At 37.2% G+C, this 20,188-nt stretch overlaps 1 protein-coding gene across 13 annotated transcripts in view; it reads right to left on the bottom strand.

Moving 5' to 3' along the window:
• Positions 1 to 20,188, bottom strand: part of LOC137250548 (probable serine/threonine-protein kinase dyrk2) — a 106,059-nt gene that overhangs the window by 54,508 nt on the left and 31,363 nt on the right. For 6 of the 13 annotated variants that reach the window (XM_067783536.1, XM_067783541.1, XM_067783549.1 and 3 more), the window contains one exon: positions 804 to 2,016. In XM_067783536.1, the coding sequence (XP_067639637.1) occupies positions 804 to 1,809 (1,006 nt within the window). In that variant the 5' untranslated portion in view covers positions 1,810 to 2,016. Of the gene's footprint in view, positions 1 to 803; positions 2,017 to 10,537; positions 10,661 to 10,713; positions 10,732 to 20,188 lie in introns of those variants that run through there. The other 7 variants (XM_067783544.1, XM_067783546.1, XM_067783547.1 and 4 more) reach the window with 4 other exon arrangements.

Below are 20,188 nucleotides of genomic sequence, written 5' to 3'. Positions count from 1 at the left end.
CGAAAATTCTGGAGGAAGCGTTCTTAAGCAGCAGTCGCGTAAATATATATATTGCGGCTGAATCAACGGTAGACTCCCAATCCGTTTGGAGAAATAAATGGGATACGGGAGTTGCATATGATTCATCAATCTGGAGAGGTGTGAATAGAGGCTGGGGCTGCAAAAATTCTAAGATCATCTACAAATCCTGAGATATTAGACTGGCAAAGTAGCTTTTACCTCTCAAAAAGATATTGGCATACTAACTGGACTTTGTCTTCTGGCGCCACGTGCTTAAAAGTTGGGCCTTGTCAGTAACAGAAGATGTAGGAAGTACGAACTGCAGGAAGTAACGGTTAAGTACGTTCTGTATTCGTATCCTGCGGACAAAGCGCCAGCTACTAGAGGCGGCAGAGTTGCCTGATATCGAGGCAGCTATTAATATAGGTCCCCGAAAAATGATAGTGTTTGTAAAGAGGACGGAGTAATTCTACAACCTAAGTTCTGGTGCCTTGTTGAAGGTTTCCGTTTGGTCGTCAAAAAAATTCTGGCAACACTATGGACAGATTCGGTCTATGGGAGGTCTTTATTGATCGGCGAGGTTAACCTAATCTAACTTGCCAAATCGGTGAGAGAAGCCACCCCGAAAAGCGTAAAAATTAGCGCGAAACCAGCCTTCTCTATAGCGCATGTATTTGAATATGAAAATTGGTTTACCTTTCAAAGACCTAAGGTTTAAGATTGAAATTACTTTAAAGAACTCCGTCAAGTTCTAAACGATATATATGTAGTACATACATAAATTACATCTTTGCTACACTCACCTGGCTTAGGCGGCAATTCAGGCGGTTGTTTCTGCGTTGCTTGATTATTACGGAATATGGCGCTATTCTCTGGTATATTCTGATATTTGGGTTGATGGATCTTTGGTGGTGGTGTAGGTGCTGTCGTTATAATTTGTACTTTTGTAAATTGATTATCGATGAGTAGGCGTGGTGACGTTGATGTGTGTTGCTTTAAACGAGATTCAATTGGGTTGGAGGTGTTGCTTTCTTTATTATTATTATGATTTGATGTATTGTTATGTTGTTGTTGTTCTTGAGTAGCATAACCATTTAAACCGAAAAATTTTGATTTAGCATCATTAAGTGCTGCTTTCACCGCTGCAATACTTTGACTGGCTTCATACTCGTACAGTTCCGATTGTGAATGTTGACTAAGCGGTCTTTGTGTTGTTCGACTTGCAGGTTGGGCTGATGTTGACGTATACGTTGGCGTTTCTGCCATTGTTGTTGTCGTAGCTCTCAGGGGCGGCGAAGCTTGAGCTGTAGTTGGCATTGTGATCGAGACGTTTGCGTGCTCTTTTATTGAACGTTGATTGCTATTATTACTGTTTGTATAATTATTAATATTACCGTTAGCGTTAGTGTGCAATGACGCCATTGCTTTTGTGGGAAATTGCAATTTTGTTGTTGTGTGGTGAGCCGCTTTTATCGGTTTGAGTTGTTCCTTTAAGTGAGGAAACGTTAGCTGCTTTTGTTGTGGTAATTGGCTTTTGTCATCAAACTTGTATGCAATGTCGGCATAAATTGGAGAACCCGTTATGCCATTCGCGTCTACAATTTGTCTGTTCGAAGGCGCCTCGCTGCGTGCCACAGATTCCGTAAATGTTGCTCCTGTTCCGGCCTTGGCTTTTACGGGGAATGCTGATGTTGTCGTTTTACCACCTTTCGTTGCTTTTGGTGTGCTGGTGTGTACTCGTATGTTGCTGGTCGTTGGTGTTTTCAAATTGTCATAAACACTCGCTGGCCTATCGTCACACACTTCCATATTGTGCCGATACGATATAATCGAACTGACCGGCCCGTTTCGTTGTCAGGTTCGCATTAAAATAATTTTTTGTTAATATTGTTGTTATTCAATTGATGTGTCGTTTTTTTCACAAGTATAATCTACTAATTACCGTAGCTCATTGGCGTGCACTGAGTTATGAAGTCCATAATAATTGTTTGTATATCATTTTTGGTAGAGCAAATTCTGAAATGGGGAAACAATGCAAACAATTAAATAAATTGTAAGAGTTGATATAATTATTATTTAAATCGGTTCAAAATAGCACGCTCTCACACACAAATTAAACCAGTTTTTTGTATAAACTTTCCGCTCTAATAATATTAAAATAACAAAAATTACTCTAACGAGTTTTATGAATAATTTTCCTTCAAATCAATGGTACCAGCGGAGCTGGTTCTTTTCCATCCCATTAAAAAATAGTGCCTACAGAAACATTTCTTACCTAGAAAAGGAGCTTGGTACCTTTCGTACTGAAGGAAATATCTTTATTATTATTATCATTATTAGGCCTGGAAGCACTGCGACCTTTGTGCCGATCTATTGTGCATGACCTTTCAGCCTAGTTTTGTATGTGGAGGCTTTTGATGTATCTAAGTACCTCTTCAGGCTTTTTCTCCATATCACATAGGAATTGAGAGCTGAATCCAACTCACAGAAACGACAAATTTGAGTATCGGATAGATTTAACTTACTTAGGTGATATCGTAGACCACAGTGTCCCGTAGAGTATCCAGTGAGAGTTATTAGGTCCTCCCTACTTAAATTATTGAGTTTGGCTGATACTTTCGTTGCTGGAAGTATAAACAGTTTGGCGTATCTGGGCAGTAAATTCAGTGACATCTGAATTGTTTTATTTCCCAGTTACTTATGGTTTCCCTGGTGTGTGCTTTTGTGAATCGACAAAAGCTATCTGGACCATAGAATTCTGCTATAGCATCCTGTTTTGCTAGGTAATCTGCATGTTCATCACCTTCATATCCCTGATGTCCGGGAACCCATCCTAATAAAACCTTGTTTTTGGCTCTCAGGTCATTAAGGATTGCAATGCAGTCATCCACTAGCTTAGGTGTAACTGTGTAGGATTGCAAGGCATGCAGGGCCGCCTGGTTGTCCGACATAATGTAGATGCTCTTCGAGGATGAGCCTCTCCGCAGGAAATCTCTACCGCAACTTCTATGGCATGGATTTCTGCCTGAAATATTGTGGGGTACCATCCCATTGGTATCGATTTCTTGAAGTTCAGCCCATTTATGCCAGCTCCCGTTCTTCCGTCATGGAATTTCGATCCATCCGTGTACCAGACCTATGAGTCGGGGTTTCCCAGTGGGCCCTGTCTACAATGGACACTTCAAAGTTCCGTAAGATTCTGAGCTTAGGGGACATTACGTCACGTAGTTGTAATGTGAATGGAAAAATGATTATAAAGCCTGTCGCTCAGGACGAAGCTATAACTAGATAAGTTTGAATAGGGGGTTCTTCATTTTTAAATATACAAAATCCGACCAAAAAAGTGTCAATGTAACTTTGTACATCTAAAAATGTTGCAAATAATTAGATTGGATAAAACATGTGTTGCTGGCATAGCGTATCAATAACTACAACTATGAAATTTAAAACAAACTTGTTAGTCCTATAGAGCTGTCTTTAAACCTACTACCTTAGATTCATATCGTGCAAACGACTGATCCAAAACGTAAACGTCCCTGAAGCTACGTTGTGTTGTTTTGCGGATGAAAAACTAACAATCAAGGAGATCAAGTGCCCTGCAAATGTTTCTTCCATCACAGTGAAGTTCTCCCGAATCCCTGATGCCAAGGATGTGTGTTGATAGGAACAGCTCGGAAAATATGAAAAAAAAAATATATATATAGATAAAAAAAGATTTCCAACCTTTTGTCCTGCCCGAAAATTTTTCGCCTACATTTGCAACGTGAGCCTTGCTTCCTGTTTTTACTCTCTATCCAATTTTCTGCTGATTTAACTTCCATTGCTTCTTGTTATGCTTGTCCAACCCTTATTAAATTTATATTCTTCCCTCTTCCAATCCATCCCGCTCTTACTACGACTCCTGCTCCCACTGCCACTCTCATTAAAAATTTCACTCTGCTTGCTTTAATAAAAAAAAAATGAATAAGAAAAATTTTGTTAAATCACCCAGAGCGTATTGTGCGAAGAATGAAGCCCACCGTGAATCGGTCCAATCCTTATTAGCGTGGTTTCATACCTGTTTAATCTACCATCGACCAGATAATCACTATGCGCCAAAAAGGGGTCGGCCACTACTCCCCTAGAAGGACTAGGTGAAAAATTATTTAAATTTCCTTGGTGTTACCAATTGGCGTCAGTTAGCAGAACGAAGACGCAACTGTCGCGCCTTGTTGGACGAACATAACCATTTAAACAGCTAAGCGTCAATTAAATAAATAATTAAGTTGCACCCAGAAGAGCCATTATACCAGCTCAACTTAGCTGTTTTATGTGTTTTTTAGTTGGAAGAATCATTGCACCATTTGTGTGTTGAGCCGAGTTTTTATGCCTGATTTCGTTAAATTGGGTCTAAAGACGGACGGAGCAATAGCACACATAAACCGCGTCACAACTTTTATGGGTCGCGAAATCTTTGTTTTTTAGGTTGATTTAAGGGGGGTTTAAGGCCCCAGCCTTACGTTAGTAAATATCAGACTCTTGGCAACGTTATTTTGAATATCTAACAGGAATTCAATTTTACCTATAGCCTTGTTTCTGTTAGGCCATTTACGATAGCTCTTGTAAAAATTTCAAATTAATAAGGCATCAACATTATATTTGAGTTCAGGGACTAATTTTTCGCTGCGTTTTGACACATTTATATAAAGGAAGTGTATAAAATTTGTTTATTTTCTTTTCATTTTCCTCTTTTGGGCCATTGTCTCGGTGCTCTGAATTATGTGTGAAGTTTCAAGTTTGTAGCTTAATGGAAAGTCTTTTAATGAAGTTTATCTCCATACATGCGTGCCCCTGGGGGAAATTTTTTTTACTCCTATTGACCTCTGAAATATATTTAAAATATATAATATCCAGCTTACAGAGAAGCTACTTAAAAGTAGATGGCAAGATTCCAAGTTTTGAATATTCCAATTCCTCCATAACATGCGTCACAAAACGGACCCTCTTTCCTTTTGTTGGATTGCCTTGCTGTCATGATCGTAGTGATCTATACTATGTTCAAACAGAAAAATAAATTGAGGCAATTTCGATTTAAATTTTGTAGTGTTCATACAACTCAATTTGGCTTACACAATAGTAATTTGATAGCTGGTTGGCTCATCTCTACAGCAACAACATACCTTTGTTTACACTGTCAAAATGTGCGTGCTGGTATTAGGCGAATGGAATGGAATGAAAACATAAAACTTTGAAATTTTTGTGTGTTGTAAGGAAATGTGTTCAATGTTTTGGTTTCATTTTGAGTTTGCCATCTTCTTTTGATACTCCCTACTCCAGTGAAATGAAAAAAATCAAATCAGTGGATGAGATGAGCCAACCATATAGTTGAGCCATGCGTAATTGACGTTTAAATCTACTCAACACACTTTACAAGGTTGCATTTGCAGTTTGAAACAATTTATTACGCAAATTTTTTTAAGTTGGCAATTTATTATTACAATTTGTTATATGATAAATTGCGTAATAAATTGCACAAATGGTATAAATTGCCAATTTGGTGTGTGTTTGTACATAGTATTAGCTACATCAATGAGGAGTTACTTAAAAGTCGATCGCAAGATTTCACACGCTCTGTACGGATTTTTTAAAAATCTCTTAATAACTCCACCCCTGTCCCATATACATAGGTTGTTTTTACATGTTAATAGAGTTCTTAGCTCACTGGATTCATTCAATTCGATTGCGAAATATTTTCAATTGTCTTGCATTGCCATTGGGTTCTAAAGTATTGTGACGACTATGAGTGACACTAAGTGATACTCACATCCCTAGTCTGATGCTAAGTAAATAAATTCACAACAACAATAAAGCAGACAGTCACTTGTATCTACATAAACGAATCAATCAGTATATCTACACATATGTAGGTACACGCAGCTGAGAAGCAAAGCACAACCATATGCAGACATCTTATTTGGGATACTCCTAAATGTAGGCAATTATAATTGTGGAAGTGTCGCTCACACAAACAAGCATGGGGTATGAGAGAAGCTATAAAATCGTGCAATTTTAGTTATAGCTGAGAAGTTTGAGAGCTCATGGACAATGCTAGTAGATTCTAGAAGATGCGAACTTTGATATCAGAGAGTATAAAAGGCAGCAGATGTAGAGGCGCTGGAATTCAGTTTGATTTGAGTTGTCAAGCAGTTTCGATCAAGACGATATCTAGCGAGCAATAGCAGTATTATTTGGAAAGTCAGTTTCATTTAAGCTATCAGTTTGGTTATTAAGCAAGCTATTCGTTGCACAGTTTGAGTGTTGTTGTAAAGTACTTTAATAAAGGCCATTTTTCCATTATTCAGTATTGGAGTTATTTATTCAACAGTTTAGCGATACGAACCTAGCAAAAGGGCAAATAAGAGGATTTGCAGTAAATTCGTTACAATTGGTGTCAGAAGGGGAATTGTTGAATAAATTTCAGAGGACAACAAGGACATGGCAAAGTTCAGTGAATTGAAGATCCAGCAACTGAAGAAGGAGTTGGAGAGCCGTGGATTGAATACAAGCGGCGTTAAACTCGAACTTCAGGCACGGCTACGAGAGGCAATGGACGAGTATGTCTTTTATCCTGATGAGGACGAGACAACAACAAAAATTGAAGAGAAAAACGAAACTTCGCAGACAGTTACGAGCACAGACTTGAACATGATTTTGGCTGCAATATCTGCACAAACATCGACAGTAAAAGAAATGTCGTCAGAAATAACATCGAAGATTGAAGCACAGGAAACACAAATGTCATCTCAACTGGACGAACAGAAGCCATATATGGCATCACAATTGGAAATACAGGAGGCACGCATTTCAGAAATGTCGACACAGATTACATCCAAGATGGAAACTCAGCTGGAATCGCAGGAGAACCGTATAACGAAGATTGAAGCACAAGAGGCACGTATAACAGAAATGTCATCACAAATATCCACAAATATGTCGTCACAGCTGGAAGAACAAAAGACATATATGGCAACCCAACTGAAAGAACAAGAGACACGCATAACAGTATAACTAGAAGCACAAGAGGCGCGTATATCATCAAAACTCGAAGCGCGCATGGACGAAAAAATAATGCAGTTTGAAGAAAAATTCGAGGCAGAGGTGGATGCGTTGAGAGGTCGTATACAGGAATTGCAACTTAATCGGCCGGCTGCTTCAGCGAGTAATACGAAGGTAAAAACTCCATCTTTTGACGGTTCTGTTCCTTTCCAGGTCTTCAAGCTACAGTTTGAGAAGACCGCAGCAGTGAAAAACTGGAACGCGGAAGATAAAGTTGCTACACTGTTCGTGGCATTGAAGGGGCCAGCAGCGGAAATCCTACAGACGATTCCCGAAGGAGAGCGGAACAATTATGAAGCATTGATGGCTGCTCTAGAGAGACGATACGGAACTGAGCATAGGAGACAGATATACCAAATGGAGTTGCTGAACCGCTTCCAGAGGCCTGGTGAAACATTGCAAGAGTTTGCGTCGGATATTGAAAGGCTAGCACATTTATCGAATTCGGATGCACACGTGGAATACACTGAAAGGGTAAAGATTCAGAGCTTTATAAATGGGATACGAGATGTGGAAACGAAGCGGGCTACATATGCGAATCCAAAACTAACATTTGCTGAAACGGTATCGCATGCTCTGATTCAGGAAACAGCGTCGCTTCTGTGAAAACCAGTTTTTAAAGCACGCCGTGTGGAAGTAGAAAGGCCAGAGTGGGTAGACACAATTTTGGAAGCACTGAAGGGATCTCAACAGAAGAATGCCGGAGTTATTAAATGTTTCAAGTGCGGCAACCCAGGTCACATTGCACGTCATTGCGATCTTGGTCCTAATAGTTCCAACAATGTGGGTGGCCGTAAACGCAAAGCTGGCGGAAATGAGCAAGAGCGTGTCGGATGTAAAGAACGAAAACTTGCCCCGGCTATTGAATGTCCTGTGATATCTGTGCCGCAGATTGGAAGGAAATCAAGCAGTCTTACCATCAGAGGGAATGTGGATGGTAAAGAGCGTGTACTGACTATAGATACGGGGGCATCTCATTCCTTGATTCGATCTGATTTGGTTTACAGGAGAGTAAAGTCATTACCTGGAGCAAAGTTGCGTACGGTCACAGGCGAGTATAATCAAGTCCAAGGCGAAGTGGTATGTGAGGTATTAATTGGAAAACTCATGGTTCTACACAAATTCGTTGTGGCGGAGATCGTTGAAGAAGTCATATTGGGAGTGGACTTCTTGGTTGACTATGACATCAGGATCGATATGCGGAGAAAAATTATGCGCTATAAGAATCAGGACATACCACTTAACTTTAGTTTGGAAAAAGTTTCAGCAGTAATCGAGTGCTGGTGGAGAAAAGGCGACAAAGGCCACGAAAGTCAAAGGTAAAGGTTGATGGATCGAATGGGCCAAATAAAGCGAAATTAAAAGTACCTGCGAGAAAAAGACCGGCATTGACAAAACCTAATGGACGCACAACACCGAAGCAACGAATTTCCCAGAAAAAATGCGAGGGTAGTTTCAAGCCAGAGCGCACTACTGTTGTGAAACGTGGGAACGATGCTGAGTATGCGAAACCAATCCGTCAAGCACAAGCTCTACGAAGTAGTTCATTGGCTCAGCATCAGAATGCGAGGGAACGATCCGGGATAATGAGTAGTAAGATGAAATACAGGTAGGACAAGGAAAATAATTCAGAAGGTTTCCGAGAGGGAGATTTGGTACTGCTATACAACCACCACCGACAGAAAGGTGTTCCATCCAAATTTCGGTGCAGTTGGGAAGGCCCGTACAAAGTTGTGAAGAAGATCAGTGACACCATCTACCCCATACAAACCATTGGGAAACCTCGATGTAGAAGAGTGGTTCAATTGGAGATGCTAGCAGCGTTTAGATCGGGAGATTTGTCTGATCGGGACGATCAGACTTAGGTGGAGGGCAGTGTGACGACTATGAGTGACACTAAGCGATACTCACATCCCTAGTCTGATGTTAAGTAAATAAAGTCACAACAACAATAAAGCAGACAGTCACTTGTATCTACATAAACGAATAAATCATTATGTCTACACATATGTAGGTACACGCAGCAGAGAAGCAAAGCACAACCATATGCAGACATCTTATTTGAGATACTCCTAAATGTAGGCAATTATAATTGTGGAAGTGTCGCTCACACATACAAGCATGGGGTATGAGAGAAGCTATAAAATCGTGCAATTTTAGTTATAGCTGAGAAGTTTGAGAGCTCATGGACAATGCTAGTAGATTCTAGAAGATGCGAACTTTGATATCAGAGAGTATAAAAGGCAGCAGATGTAGAGGCGCTGGAATTCATTTTGATTTGAGTTGTCAAGCAGTTTCGATTAAGACGATATCTAGCGAGCAATAGCAGTATTATTTGGAAAGTCAGTTTCATTTAAGCTATCAGTTTGGTTATTAAGCAAGCTATTCGTTGCACAGTTTGAGTGTTATTGTGAAGTACTTTAATAAAGGCCATTTTTCCATTATTCATTATTGGAGTTATTTATTCAACAGTTTAGCGATACGAACCTAGCAAAAGGGCAAATAAGAGGATTTGCAGTAAATTCGTTGCAGTATGTTCCAGTTTCAACACTCTAGCCCCACGAAAAAGTTACTCAAAAACCATTGCACACTGGTCAATCTTATATGGAGTTGATGGCGAAAAATACTTCCAGTGAGATATCAACGTGAAACTTTGTTCACGGCTTTACAAATATGTGAGAATTATTTTTTCATAAAATTGGTGCGGGTGATACCTTCATACCGACCCACAACCACCCACTTTCGCTACATGCATATACATGCGCGATAGTTCCAATTGGTAAGATGTGTATCGCAAATACAATGTTTAATAGGATTAAATAAAGAAATTAAGGTTATTAAAAGATCTTGCATACATAACAATAACAAAACAACAAACATACACAAAAGTTTACATTTGCATATCGTAGATAATATAATGTCGTATGTTACATGTGAGCACATATAACATACGACAATAATTTATCATGGTGACGCTATCAGAAAACTCTCGCAAAACATAGTTGGTGGCAGAAATTGGCAGCTGATATTAACAATTTAGAATGTTAAAACCTTGGCTAATATTAAGATATAAGTCCCAACGTGAGGATCAGTGAGGAACCTAACTAAAACTTAAGCTGAAATTGAAATAAACACTCTAATAAAGGCACTGGTGAAATTTTAAATAACAAAAAAAAACACAACAAGCTAAAGAGACTAAAATTATTTCAAAATGAAGTAAATATCTTTGAATTAAATTTTTTCATTTTTTATTTATTTCAATAGAATGATATTTTATGTATTTTTAAATATCTTAAACTTGCACTTTATTTTTAACTTGCTCACACTGCAAAAACCAACTTATACCATAACCTCAATTTGAAGCTATTCTTAAAGAGTACAGTTCGTATACAACAAAAACAAATATACCATTTAAAAGGCTGTTCTAATAAGAGATACTAACCACACATTTGGTGACAAACTTTTCACTTTGATTTTGTTTATTTTTGGCCTATGGAGCCGACCACTGTGCATTGAAAGATTCCCCAATTTCGTACTGAAATTCGCAAGCAAACATGAAGCCGACCTAATATAAAGAAAGTAAGAATGGATTTTGGTAAATAAAAGTTTCGCGTTTACCTTGAGAAAATGGAAAATATGGCGCAGCAAATTAAATTTTTGATTGCCTGTGTAAAAAAAAAAATTGATTCTCGTGTACAAGTAAAAAAATTAGAATCAAATAATTTGAACCAGATATGATAACCGAGGTGAAGGGCATATCACAAACTGGTTAATTATACCCGAACAAATTATTTGCCAGGAAATTTCTAATTAATTTCCACTGTTGTATGTTCTTCCATTATCAATACCAAACCGGCAAATTCAGGCCACTAAACCCACTGACTGGCGTTATTTTATTTGGCATTTGTAAACATTAACTAATTGTTTATCGTAGAATATATATAAATATAAACGCACACATTTGCAAATAAGACTATTTGCATTAATTTACGCGTGGCTCATTAAAATATACCATGTAGCAAGAATTTCATTGAATCAATTCTATCGTTGAAGCTCGTTGAAGAATATACCCATTAATTCTGGCCAGTGTATTGTAATTGTGACTATGAGCCTACATATTTATTTTCTAGACCTCTTAAGTAAATTAAAGATTATTTTCGGTTTGTTGTTTGGCTAGGCTTTTTTTAGTTACTTTACATACAATACTAATTTCGAGTTGCGGTCAAATTTTATGCTTCGCGTAGTACCCTCTGACAGTTATAGATGGCCTTAGGGAAGGTAAATGAGCGCTGCTTGGCTGACGGAGTATATACATACCTCACAGCCGCTTGCATGATTATCCAACAGAGAACACAGGTCCTCTATATTCCGAAGTCTATTTTCAACCCATCGGTATAAATTGAGGTAACACTCTGCTGGCAAACTCCTATCAAAGTTAAGCGAGGGCGAAATACAAAATTGTGTTTAATAATCATCGGAAATCCTTTTTCTTTTCGTTCCAGCAATGAGACTGCCTACGCCTAATGCCTGAGCCAATAGCTGTAAGGCGTATGTGGAATGCTACCACACTGTTGCGATAGGACGGATCTTATGACCGCTGTGTAAAACTACATCATAAGTTTTGCCCTTAAGGCTCAGGTTCTGCTTCTCTACTATTCTTTCGCTATTGATCGTTTTAGCGAAATTTTTGTGCCATCTAGCGAAGGCAGTCGAAACAGAGGCCTTTTGGTAATGTTGCAGAATATTATCATGATATATTATGTTGATATTGGGGTCGGTCGATGCGGATCAGATATGTAACCTGCCTAGCGCATTTTGTTGGATTTTGCTTAACGTTGAGGGAAAGGATAGCGATAACCACGTCGTATGCAAATGCCAATAGTATCTTATTCAGTGATACAACCAACAGTAGTGGGAGCGAACTTTGCCTGGGGTGTTTGGAGTCATGTTCGCAGAGCCTTTACCAAATGTGATTGTCAACTCCAGCCCTGGGAGGGCTTTCATCGATTCTCAAGCCAAAAATGGAGAGATGCTTAGAATCGATTTAGGAATATACCCAGTTATCAACGAAAAAAGATTAAGGAAAAACTTGAAACTATATCAGTGTTTATATTGAAGCAGATTTTTGAACAAAGTGTTTTATTGAGTTGCTTGCTGTTTAGATATAGGTTTGATATGGGTAAGATGGAAACATGAATAGAGCTACCTTTAGTAGAAGGAAATTCACTTGCTAGGTAGAAATCACCTCTTGGTAGAAGGAATGCTTGATCACACTAATCGGCAAGGCCGTGCCGATTGTATGTGTATGGACATCAGGCTTTCTTAGTCTACATAAGGATATTTATGATAGGCCAGCGAACTACATCCGTACCATAGCTTCCACCGTTTGCTATGCTTTTCGAAAAATGAAAATATTCGAGAAAAAATTGAATAAAAACATTTTTTCAATAGCCTCGCTTATGGAAATGACATTACGGACTCTTGTATGAGGACAACATCACACACACCTTGGCTTGGTTGAAGCTCATTATACCTTTCATGAACATGAAATGGTATATTAACTTTGGTCCGCTGTTTGTAACGTTTGTAAATATAGAAGATAGACTCACCATTAAGTATACCGAATTGATCAGGGCGACGAACTGAGTTGATATAGCCATGTCCGTCTGTCTGTTTGAACGCAAATTAGTCCCTCATATTTTGAGATGTCTCAATGAAATTTGGCACAAGGATGTATTTTTGTACTATATTAGACATTTGTCGGATCCGGTAGGATCGGACCGCTATAACATATATCTCCCATACAACCGATCGTTCAGATAGAAAGATTTCTGGCCATTTCTCCCTTTGTTTCCAATATAAAAACGTGAAACTTGGTTATATATATTCAAATATATCATAGAAGATTTCCAATAAAAATCATTTCGATCGGAGCTATATATAATATATATCCCATACAACCGATCCTTCAGATAAGGGGTTTTTTGCCATTTTTTATTTTATATTTATCTTAAAAATCGTTTAGGTATGTACGGGATAAGATTATTGTTCATCCCCATTAATGAAAGGTATGAAGGTATGAAGCCTTCGGCACAGCTGAAGATAGTCCGATCCTCACTGGTTTTATTTTGATGTTACGATTGCATTTTTCACGTATCGCTCTAAGCTAGTTGAGCGAGCATCGCATGAAACTAACAGTTGACAGGAAATTTATTCGTTATTCCTACTGGGTATATAACGCAACGTATCGCAAAGTGCCAAACAAATGTTGTTTGTTGTGCTAAATTTAAGTAGCACAAAAAGTTTGCAATTTACACATTAAAAACTAAAAAAAAAAAAAAAACACTAAAGACTATAGTAGAGAATAAGAGCACTCAAAAAATCAGCGAGAAATTTATCTCCCTAACTAATAGAACTATGTACATAGGTAGGTATGTATGTGCTAAAATGTATCTACATAAATGCTAGGTTGAGTGTTCATTTAAATCAATTTGTTGACCTAAACAATTTTTATTTGTGATTTCTAATTTCTATCGGAATTTGTGATTCACGCATTGCAATCACTTATTAGAACTTCTTTTCTTCAAGAAAAAGTTCTAAGAGCTCTATAATTAAGAAGCTGACTTTAATAGGTGCGAATAAAAGATGATACTTCGGGCTAAGGAAGTATTTTTATCGGAAACTGCCTATTGAAGCAGAGGAATAATAATTTAAACTCCCTGGATGTGACAATTTGCGCCAGCTCACACAACGAAGAAGCGACTGGTGCGCCTTGTTGGATGGCCGCAACCGTTTAATCGGTTAAGCGCCAATTAAGTAAGTAAGACAATAATAAGTTTACACCTCAACAGTTTTTGTTGGTGCATGAAAAAAGGAAAAGTGATTGATTCTGAGACAGTTAACGGTCAAGCGATTATATTTCATTAACTTCACCGAGTCAGCTTAAATACTATACATATATAACGCCGATTACTAGGACATAGGAAAAGTAGCTTGACCTTAAACTCCTGGTGAGTATATCTTCCCAAATTAGTATCATCATTAACAATGTTGTGGTGAGCGATTGGGGCCCCAATCGTCCAAAAGATCATAAAAGCGTTTTTCGTTTCGTTTTCTCTTTTTGATTAAAACAATTTTTAATATGCTTAAATTAACATATGTATACAGATATAAAAAAATACGTATCTAAGTATTAGGGTGCCTTTGTTTTTAGTTTTGTTTGCAATGATGAAAGTGAAATCTCATTTGGTATACGAATTTTAACGAAAACACCTTGGCCTTAAAGTAAAACGTTTGACTCACTCTGATCCGATTTAATTTATTCTTGACTTCACGCACTTCCAATTTTGAAGTTAGAAGAGCAAAATCTGCAGAATCTTTAGAATTTTGTACACATCATGTAACAAAATAATATCTTCGGCTCGAACTTAAGAAGAAGACCAGAAGAAGCTGTCCAGGTAATTACAGGATTTATAAAGTGGTATTCATTAATATGAAAAAAAAATTTATGCCAAATTTCGTTCGGATTGGGAGATTTTTGTTCGACTAATGGCATTAAAAGTATTTTGAAAAGGGGAGAAAAAGGGTCGGTCACGCCCATTTTCAAAATTTGTTTAAGTTTTGTTCTTAGCTCAACCACACCACTAATGAAGTAGAATATCAGTCAAATCTAGTTAAATACCATAGAGTTATTTCAAACTTTGTTAAGGTTAGACCTTAAGGAAACGTGGGCGTGGTATTTAACCGATTTTAATTATCTTCACTCAGTCCATCTAATATGGCAAGGATAGTGTCTCTGCCAAATTTCAATGTAATATCTTTAACGGCTTTTGTTTTACGGCTTGTTAAACTTTCAAATTTCCTTCTTCTAAATGTGGGTGGCGCCACGCCCATATTAAAATTTCATTAGCTTAGAGGTAATTGTTTTTGAATTATCTCACTTTTTCCATTTTTTCTAAATTTTCGATACGGAAAAAGTGAGCGTGGTTATCGTCCGATTTCGCTCATTTTCAATCTATTCCAGATAAGCCCGTATACCGAGTTTGGTGAAGATATTTCAAAATTTGCTCAAGTCATCGTGGTAACGGACAGACAGACGGACGGACATGGCTAATCAAACTTTTTTCCGTATACGGAAATCTATATCTATCTCGATTCCTTTATACCTCTACAACCAACTGTTATCCAATCAAAGTTGTAATACCCTGTGTACAAATACAGTTGGGTATAAAAATGATTTGAAACAGAGTCTTAAAGAAAGTAGAGAAAAAAGAAAAAAAGTAAGGAGAAAAATATTTCCATAAGACAAGGTCGCGATACGCAGAGGTAGAGGTATTAGACAAGAGAATGACATGGATGGATTCAAGGGGTTGACAATAGAAAGCTTTATAGCTTCACAGCTTTCGCAATCCAATGGTCAAGCTCACCCATTCGAGGGGAATCCTGTTACAAAATGTATAATGTATCACTTACAGCGCGTAAAAGGTTCAATGGGGTCATGTTAAATCGTTCGCAATATCGTCGCGCTGGTACCCTAATGATGCTTTAATCGAAACGTGCCGGATCTATATCCGGTAAAGAATCACCAACATCGATAACAATCCCTAAAAACCTTCGGAGTGTGTCTTTATCGCTACAACAACAACAACAGAATGACATGGAAGTATATAAGAAACGTGATAAGAAAGGAGTAAATAAAATCGTTCAATAAAGCGCATAATTATGATGACACGTTGCAGATAACTCATTTTAGTTATATCTTGAAATGGCCTACTCTAATAAAGGCCCTTGAAATGAGAAAAGAAACATACATCATACATACATATAAACGTAATAAAATAAATTTTGTTTACACGATACATTTTATGTTTTGAAAGAATGTTTCTTTAATTTTTATTTTCCATTCAGCCTTGGGATTTTATTTGTAAAAGTGGATACGCGAGGCAGCTGGCTAATATTGGCGAAATTTCTTTTTAACCATATCTATCTGTCGATTTAATAAAAATACTTGAATACAAAATATACTTTCTATTAATGAGCATGCATTGAGCTTTATAAGTTTTTAAAAATTTTGTTGGAAGATCGCGGGTTCGAATCGAGCTCAAGGCCTAACAATAATTTTTTATCATTATTATTGTTATGTTTTTCAATTAAGAAAAAATTTATCATAACAATAAAAATGATAAAAAATTATTGTTAGGCCTTGAGCTCGATTCGAAACCGCGATCTTAAAATCAGTAGGCCGATATAACAACAAAAATTGTTAATAATTTTCACAGCCATTCTGCAACAGATGTCGCAGTGTTGTGAATATCAATTGGCACGAAACAGAATAGAAGTAGGATTAATGAAGACAAACAAAAAACCGCTGTGATGGCTGAATGGTTATAGCAGCGGCGCCTAAACGTTGCCGATGAAGGAATTTAGCAGTTTCCGAAATGGATCTATACAACGAGCTTTGGCAGTTGTCTAAAATTTTTTCTTTCTTCTATTCTAATTTAAAAATGTTTTCAATTAAGAAAAAATTTATCATAACAATAATAATGATAAAAAATTATTGTTAGGCCTTGAGCTCGATTCGAACCCGCGATCTTAAAATCAGTAGGCCGATATAACAACAAAAATTGTTAATACATCCCAGAGCACGGGGAAAAAAGTGTCAATAAAATATGACACTATGGCAGCATTGCCAACAAACAAGTCCAATTTTCACAGCCATTCTGCAACAGATGTCGCAGTGTTGTGAATATCAATTGGCACGAAACAGAATAGAAGTAGGATTAATGAAGACAAACAAAAAACCGCTGTGATGGCTGAATGGTTATAGCAGCGGCGCCTAAACGTTGCCGATGAAGGAATTTAGCAGTTCCCGAAATTGATCTATACAACGAGCTTTGGCAGTTGTCTAAAATTTTTTCTTTCTTCTATTCTAATTTAAAAATTTTTTCAATTAAGAAAAAATTTATCATAACAATAATAATGATAAAAAATTATTGTTAGGCCTTGAGCTCGATTCGAACCCGCGATCTTAAAATCAGTAGGCCGATATAACAACAAAAATTGTTAATACATCCCAGCGCACGGGGAAAAAAGTGTCAATAAAATATGACACTATGGCAGCATTGCCAACAAACAAGTCCAATTTTCACAGCCATTCTGCAACAGATGTCGCAGTGTTGTGAATATCAATTGGCACGAAACAGAATAGAAGTAGGATTAATGAAGACAAACAAAAAACCGCTGTGATGGCTGAATGGTTATAGCAGCGGCGCCTAAACGTTGCCGATGAAGGAATTTAGCAGTTCCCGAAATGGATCTATACAACGAGCTTTGGCAGTTGTCTAAAATTTTTTCTTTCTTCTATTCTAATTTAAAAATTTTTTCAATTAAGAAAAAATTTATCATAACAATAATAATGATAAAAAATTATTGTTAGGCCTTGAGCTCGATTCGAACCCGCGATCTTAAAATCAGTAGGCCGATATAACAACAAAAATTGTTAATACATCCCAGCGCACGGGGAAAAAAGTGTCAATAAAATATGACACTATGGCAGCATTGCCAACAAACAAGTCCAATTTTCACAGCCATTCTGCAACAGATGTCGCAGTGTTGTGAATATCAATTGGCACGAAACAGAATAGAAGTAGGATTAATGAAGACAAACAAAAAACCGCTGTGATGGCTGAATGGTTATAGCAGCGGCGCCTAAACGTTGCCGATGAAGGAATTTAGCAGTTCCCGAAATGGATCTATACAACGAGCTTTGGCAGTTGTCTAAAATTTTTTCTTTCTTCTATTCTAATTTAAAAATTTTTTCAATTAAGAAAAAATTTATCATAACAATAATAATGACAAAAAAAAAATTATTGTTAGGCCTTGAGCTCGATTCGAACCCGCGATCTTAAAATCAGTAGGCCGATATAACAACAAAAATTTTGTTGGAATAAAATATACATTTACGGGAATTTATTAAGTGAATTTAAGAAAGAAAATCTAGGTCTTTATTGCTTATACATACGTATATTAAAATTGAAGAAAACAATGCAAATTAAAAACAATTAAGAAAATCGAAAAGGGTTGTCAACCGTGGAGATCAACCTAGTCTAAATTTTTGGTGGAAATTCAATGGAAATACATTCATAAGTGTACGAGTCGTCATCGGAAACAATACATTTTGTCTAGTGTCAAGTGGCTTCCCACGCCTACGTCCTAAAGAAGTTTGTGTTGTTGAATTTATTTTTAAGGGAGCCTTGTATATATGAAACATTTAATTAAAATGGCTCTTTTACTTACTGAGCTATAGTATTTAAAATTCAGCACTCTATGCGGCGTATTGATCGATGTTTTAAAAAACTCATACTGAAGGGGAGGAATCTTGCGAACAACCGTTAAAAGGCTTGCCATGGAGCTAAAAATTTGACACCTTCCATAAGTGCTTGCATTTGATTTTCCAGAGTAGCAGTAGCAACGAAAAATATGCTCTGTTACAACTTGGGCTCTGAACATGGACAGAGTATAGAGCTAAGAGCATTTCATTCGGAGTTTTTTTCTGCTATTTGCTTTGCGCAAAAAAATTACGTAGCTCATAGCTGAGCCAAAGAAATTCTATCATTTTTTATGGTACGGTTCTACTCTATGCTTTGTTCATGTTCAGAGAAGGAGCAAAAGCGAAAACAAAAACTCCAGAGCGGCATTGCATTCTTAATCACTATTTCTCACATATGTAGTTCAGAGCATTTAGACAAAAGCTGAGTTCCAATTAACACTGAATCAGATGCCGATCCAGATACTGATAATGATAATTTAACATGCAAATGCAACAACATCAATGTCATCCTGATATTTATCTGGATCAATTTCGAATTAAAAGAGTGGCTCTGTTGATTTCGTCTTTTGTGGTAGATTTTTGAAAGCTAACTGACTTGGTAGCACTTTCAGCCATACGCATTAGGGTGCCCGATATTTACCAACTTTTTTCCATTCGATACCTTATACAGGTTAAATTTATTCATTTGATACCATGGTGGAAAAACGATTCATTTTTCATTGGCGTATCTACAACAAAATGTGAAAAATACATGAACCACAACAAAATGAGCAATTGATTTTCGGCTCAAAGCTCCTCACCGAAGTAAAGTTTTCAATATCAGCCTTTGGACCATTGCTATTAAGTTCAATATGCGTATTTTTATACCGCCCTCGATATTTTTGGACGTGTTTCAATTGCCAACACCGGTTATTAGATATTAGTACTGTAGCTCTTTTTGCAAAATCCCATAAAATTTTTTATGGATAAATATATACCCCATTTGTGGTAAGTTACAAGAAACTAATAATACTAGTTATTAGTCAAAAAATTTCCGCCGCCATCGTGTGGTGATAGCGTGCTCCGCTTATCACACCGAAGGACCTTGATTCAAGTTTTGGGCAAAGAAACATAAAAAATGTGGAAAACAAGTTCTTACAATTAGAGAAAAGTTTTTGTAAGCGAGGTCGTCCCTCGGCAGTGATATGGCAATCATTCCAAGTGCAAAGCTTCTCAGTGAAAGCTCATCTGACTTGCAGATGCCGTCCGTAGTCGGCGTAAAACATGTTGGTCCCGTCCATTACCACTGAAACCGTAACTATGGCACTGTCAAAATATTACCAAAAATTATAATAAGTTATGGATCTAAGGAGTACGATCAGGATCGTAAAGCAATACAGGCAGTGATCCTTCCAATGAGATTTCACCGTGATCAAATGCTGGGTAAATCATTGGAACGCCCTAAATAACACAAAGGGGAAAATATGGAATATAACAAATTTCCAATAAATGTGTGCAAATACAGCTGGGTTTAAAAATTGGCACTAAGAAATCTGTTCATTAAAATGATGTACTTTCGCCCCTTCGACACAAAAAAAAAAAAAATCAGGTAAGGAGACTAAGTTCGGGTGTAACCGAACATTACATACACTGCTGAGAGCTTTGGAGACAAATGTTGGAGTTGAATGTTGACATAATTTACTTATATACAGTAAAGATATTAAATTTTTTGTTAAAATTAGACTCTTAACATTTTTTTTAAGTGGGCGTGTTCGTCTTTCGATT

This window comes from Eurosta solidaginis, chromosome 4 (assembly GCF_040869045.1).
Source record: "Eurosta solidaginis isolate ZX-2024a chromosome 4, ASM4086904v1, whole genome shotgun sequence".
Classification (NCBI taxonomy): domain Eukaryota; kingdom Metazoa; phylum Arthropoda; class Insecta; order Diptera; family Tephritidae; genus Eurosta; species Eurosta solidaginis.
This window is presented reverse-complemented; position numbering and strand designations above follow the sequence as displayed.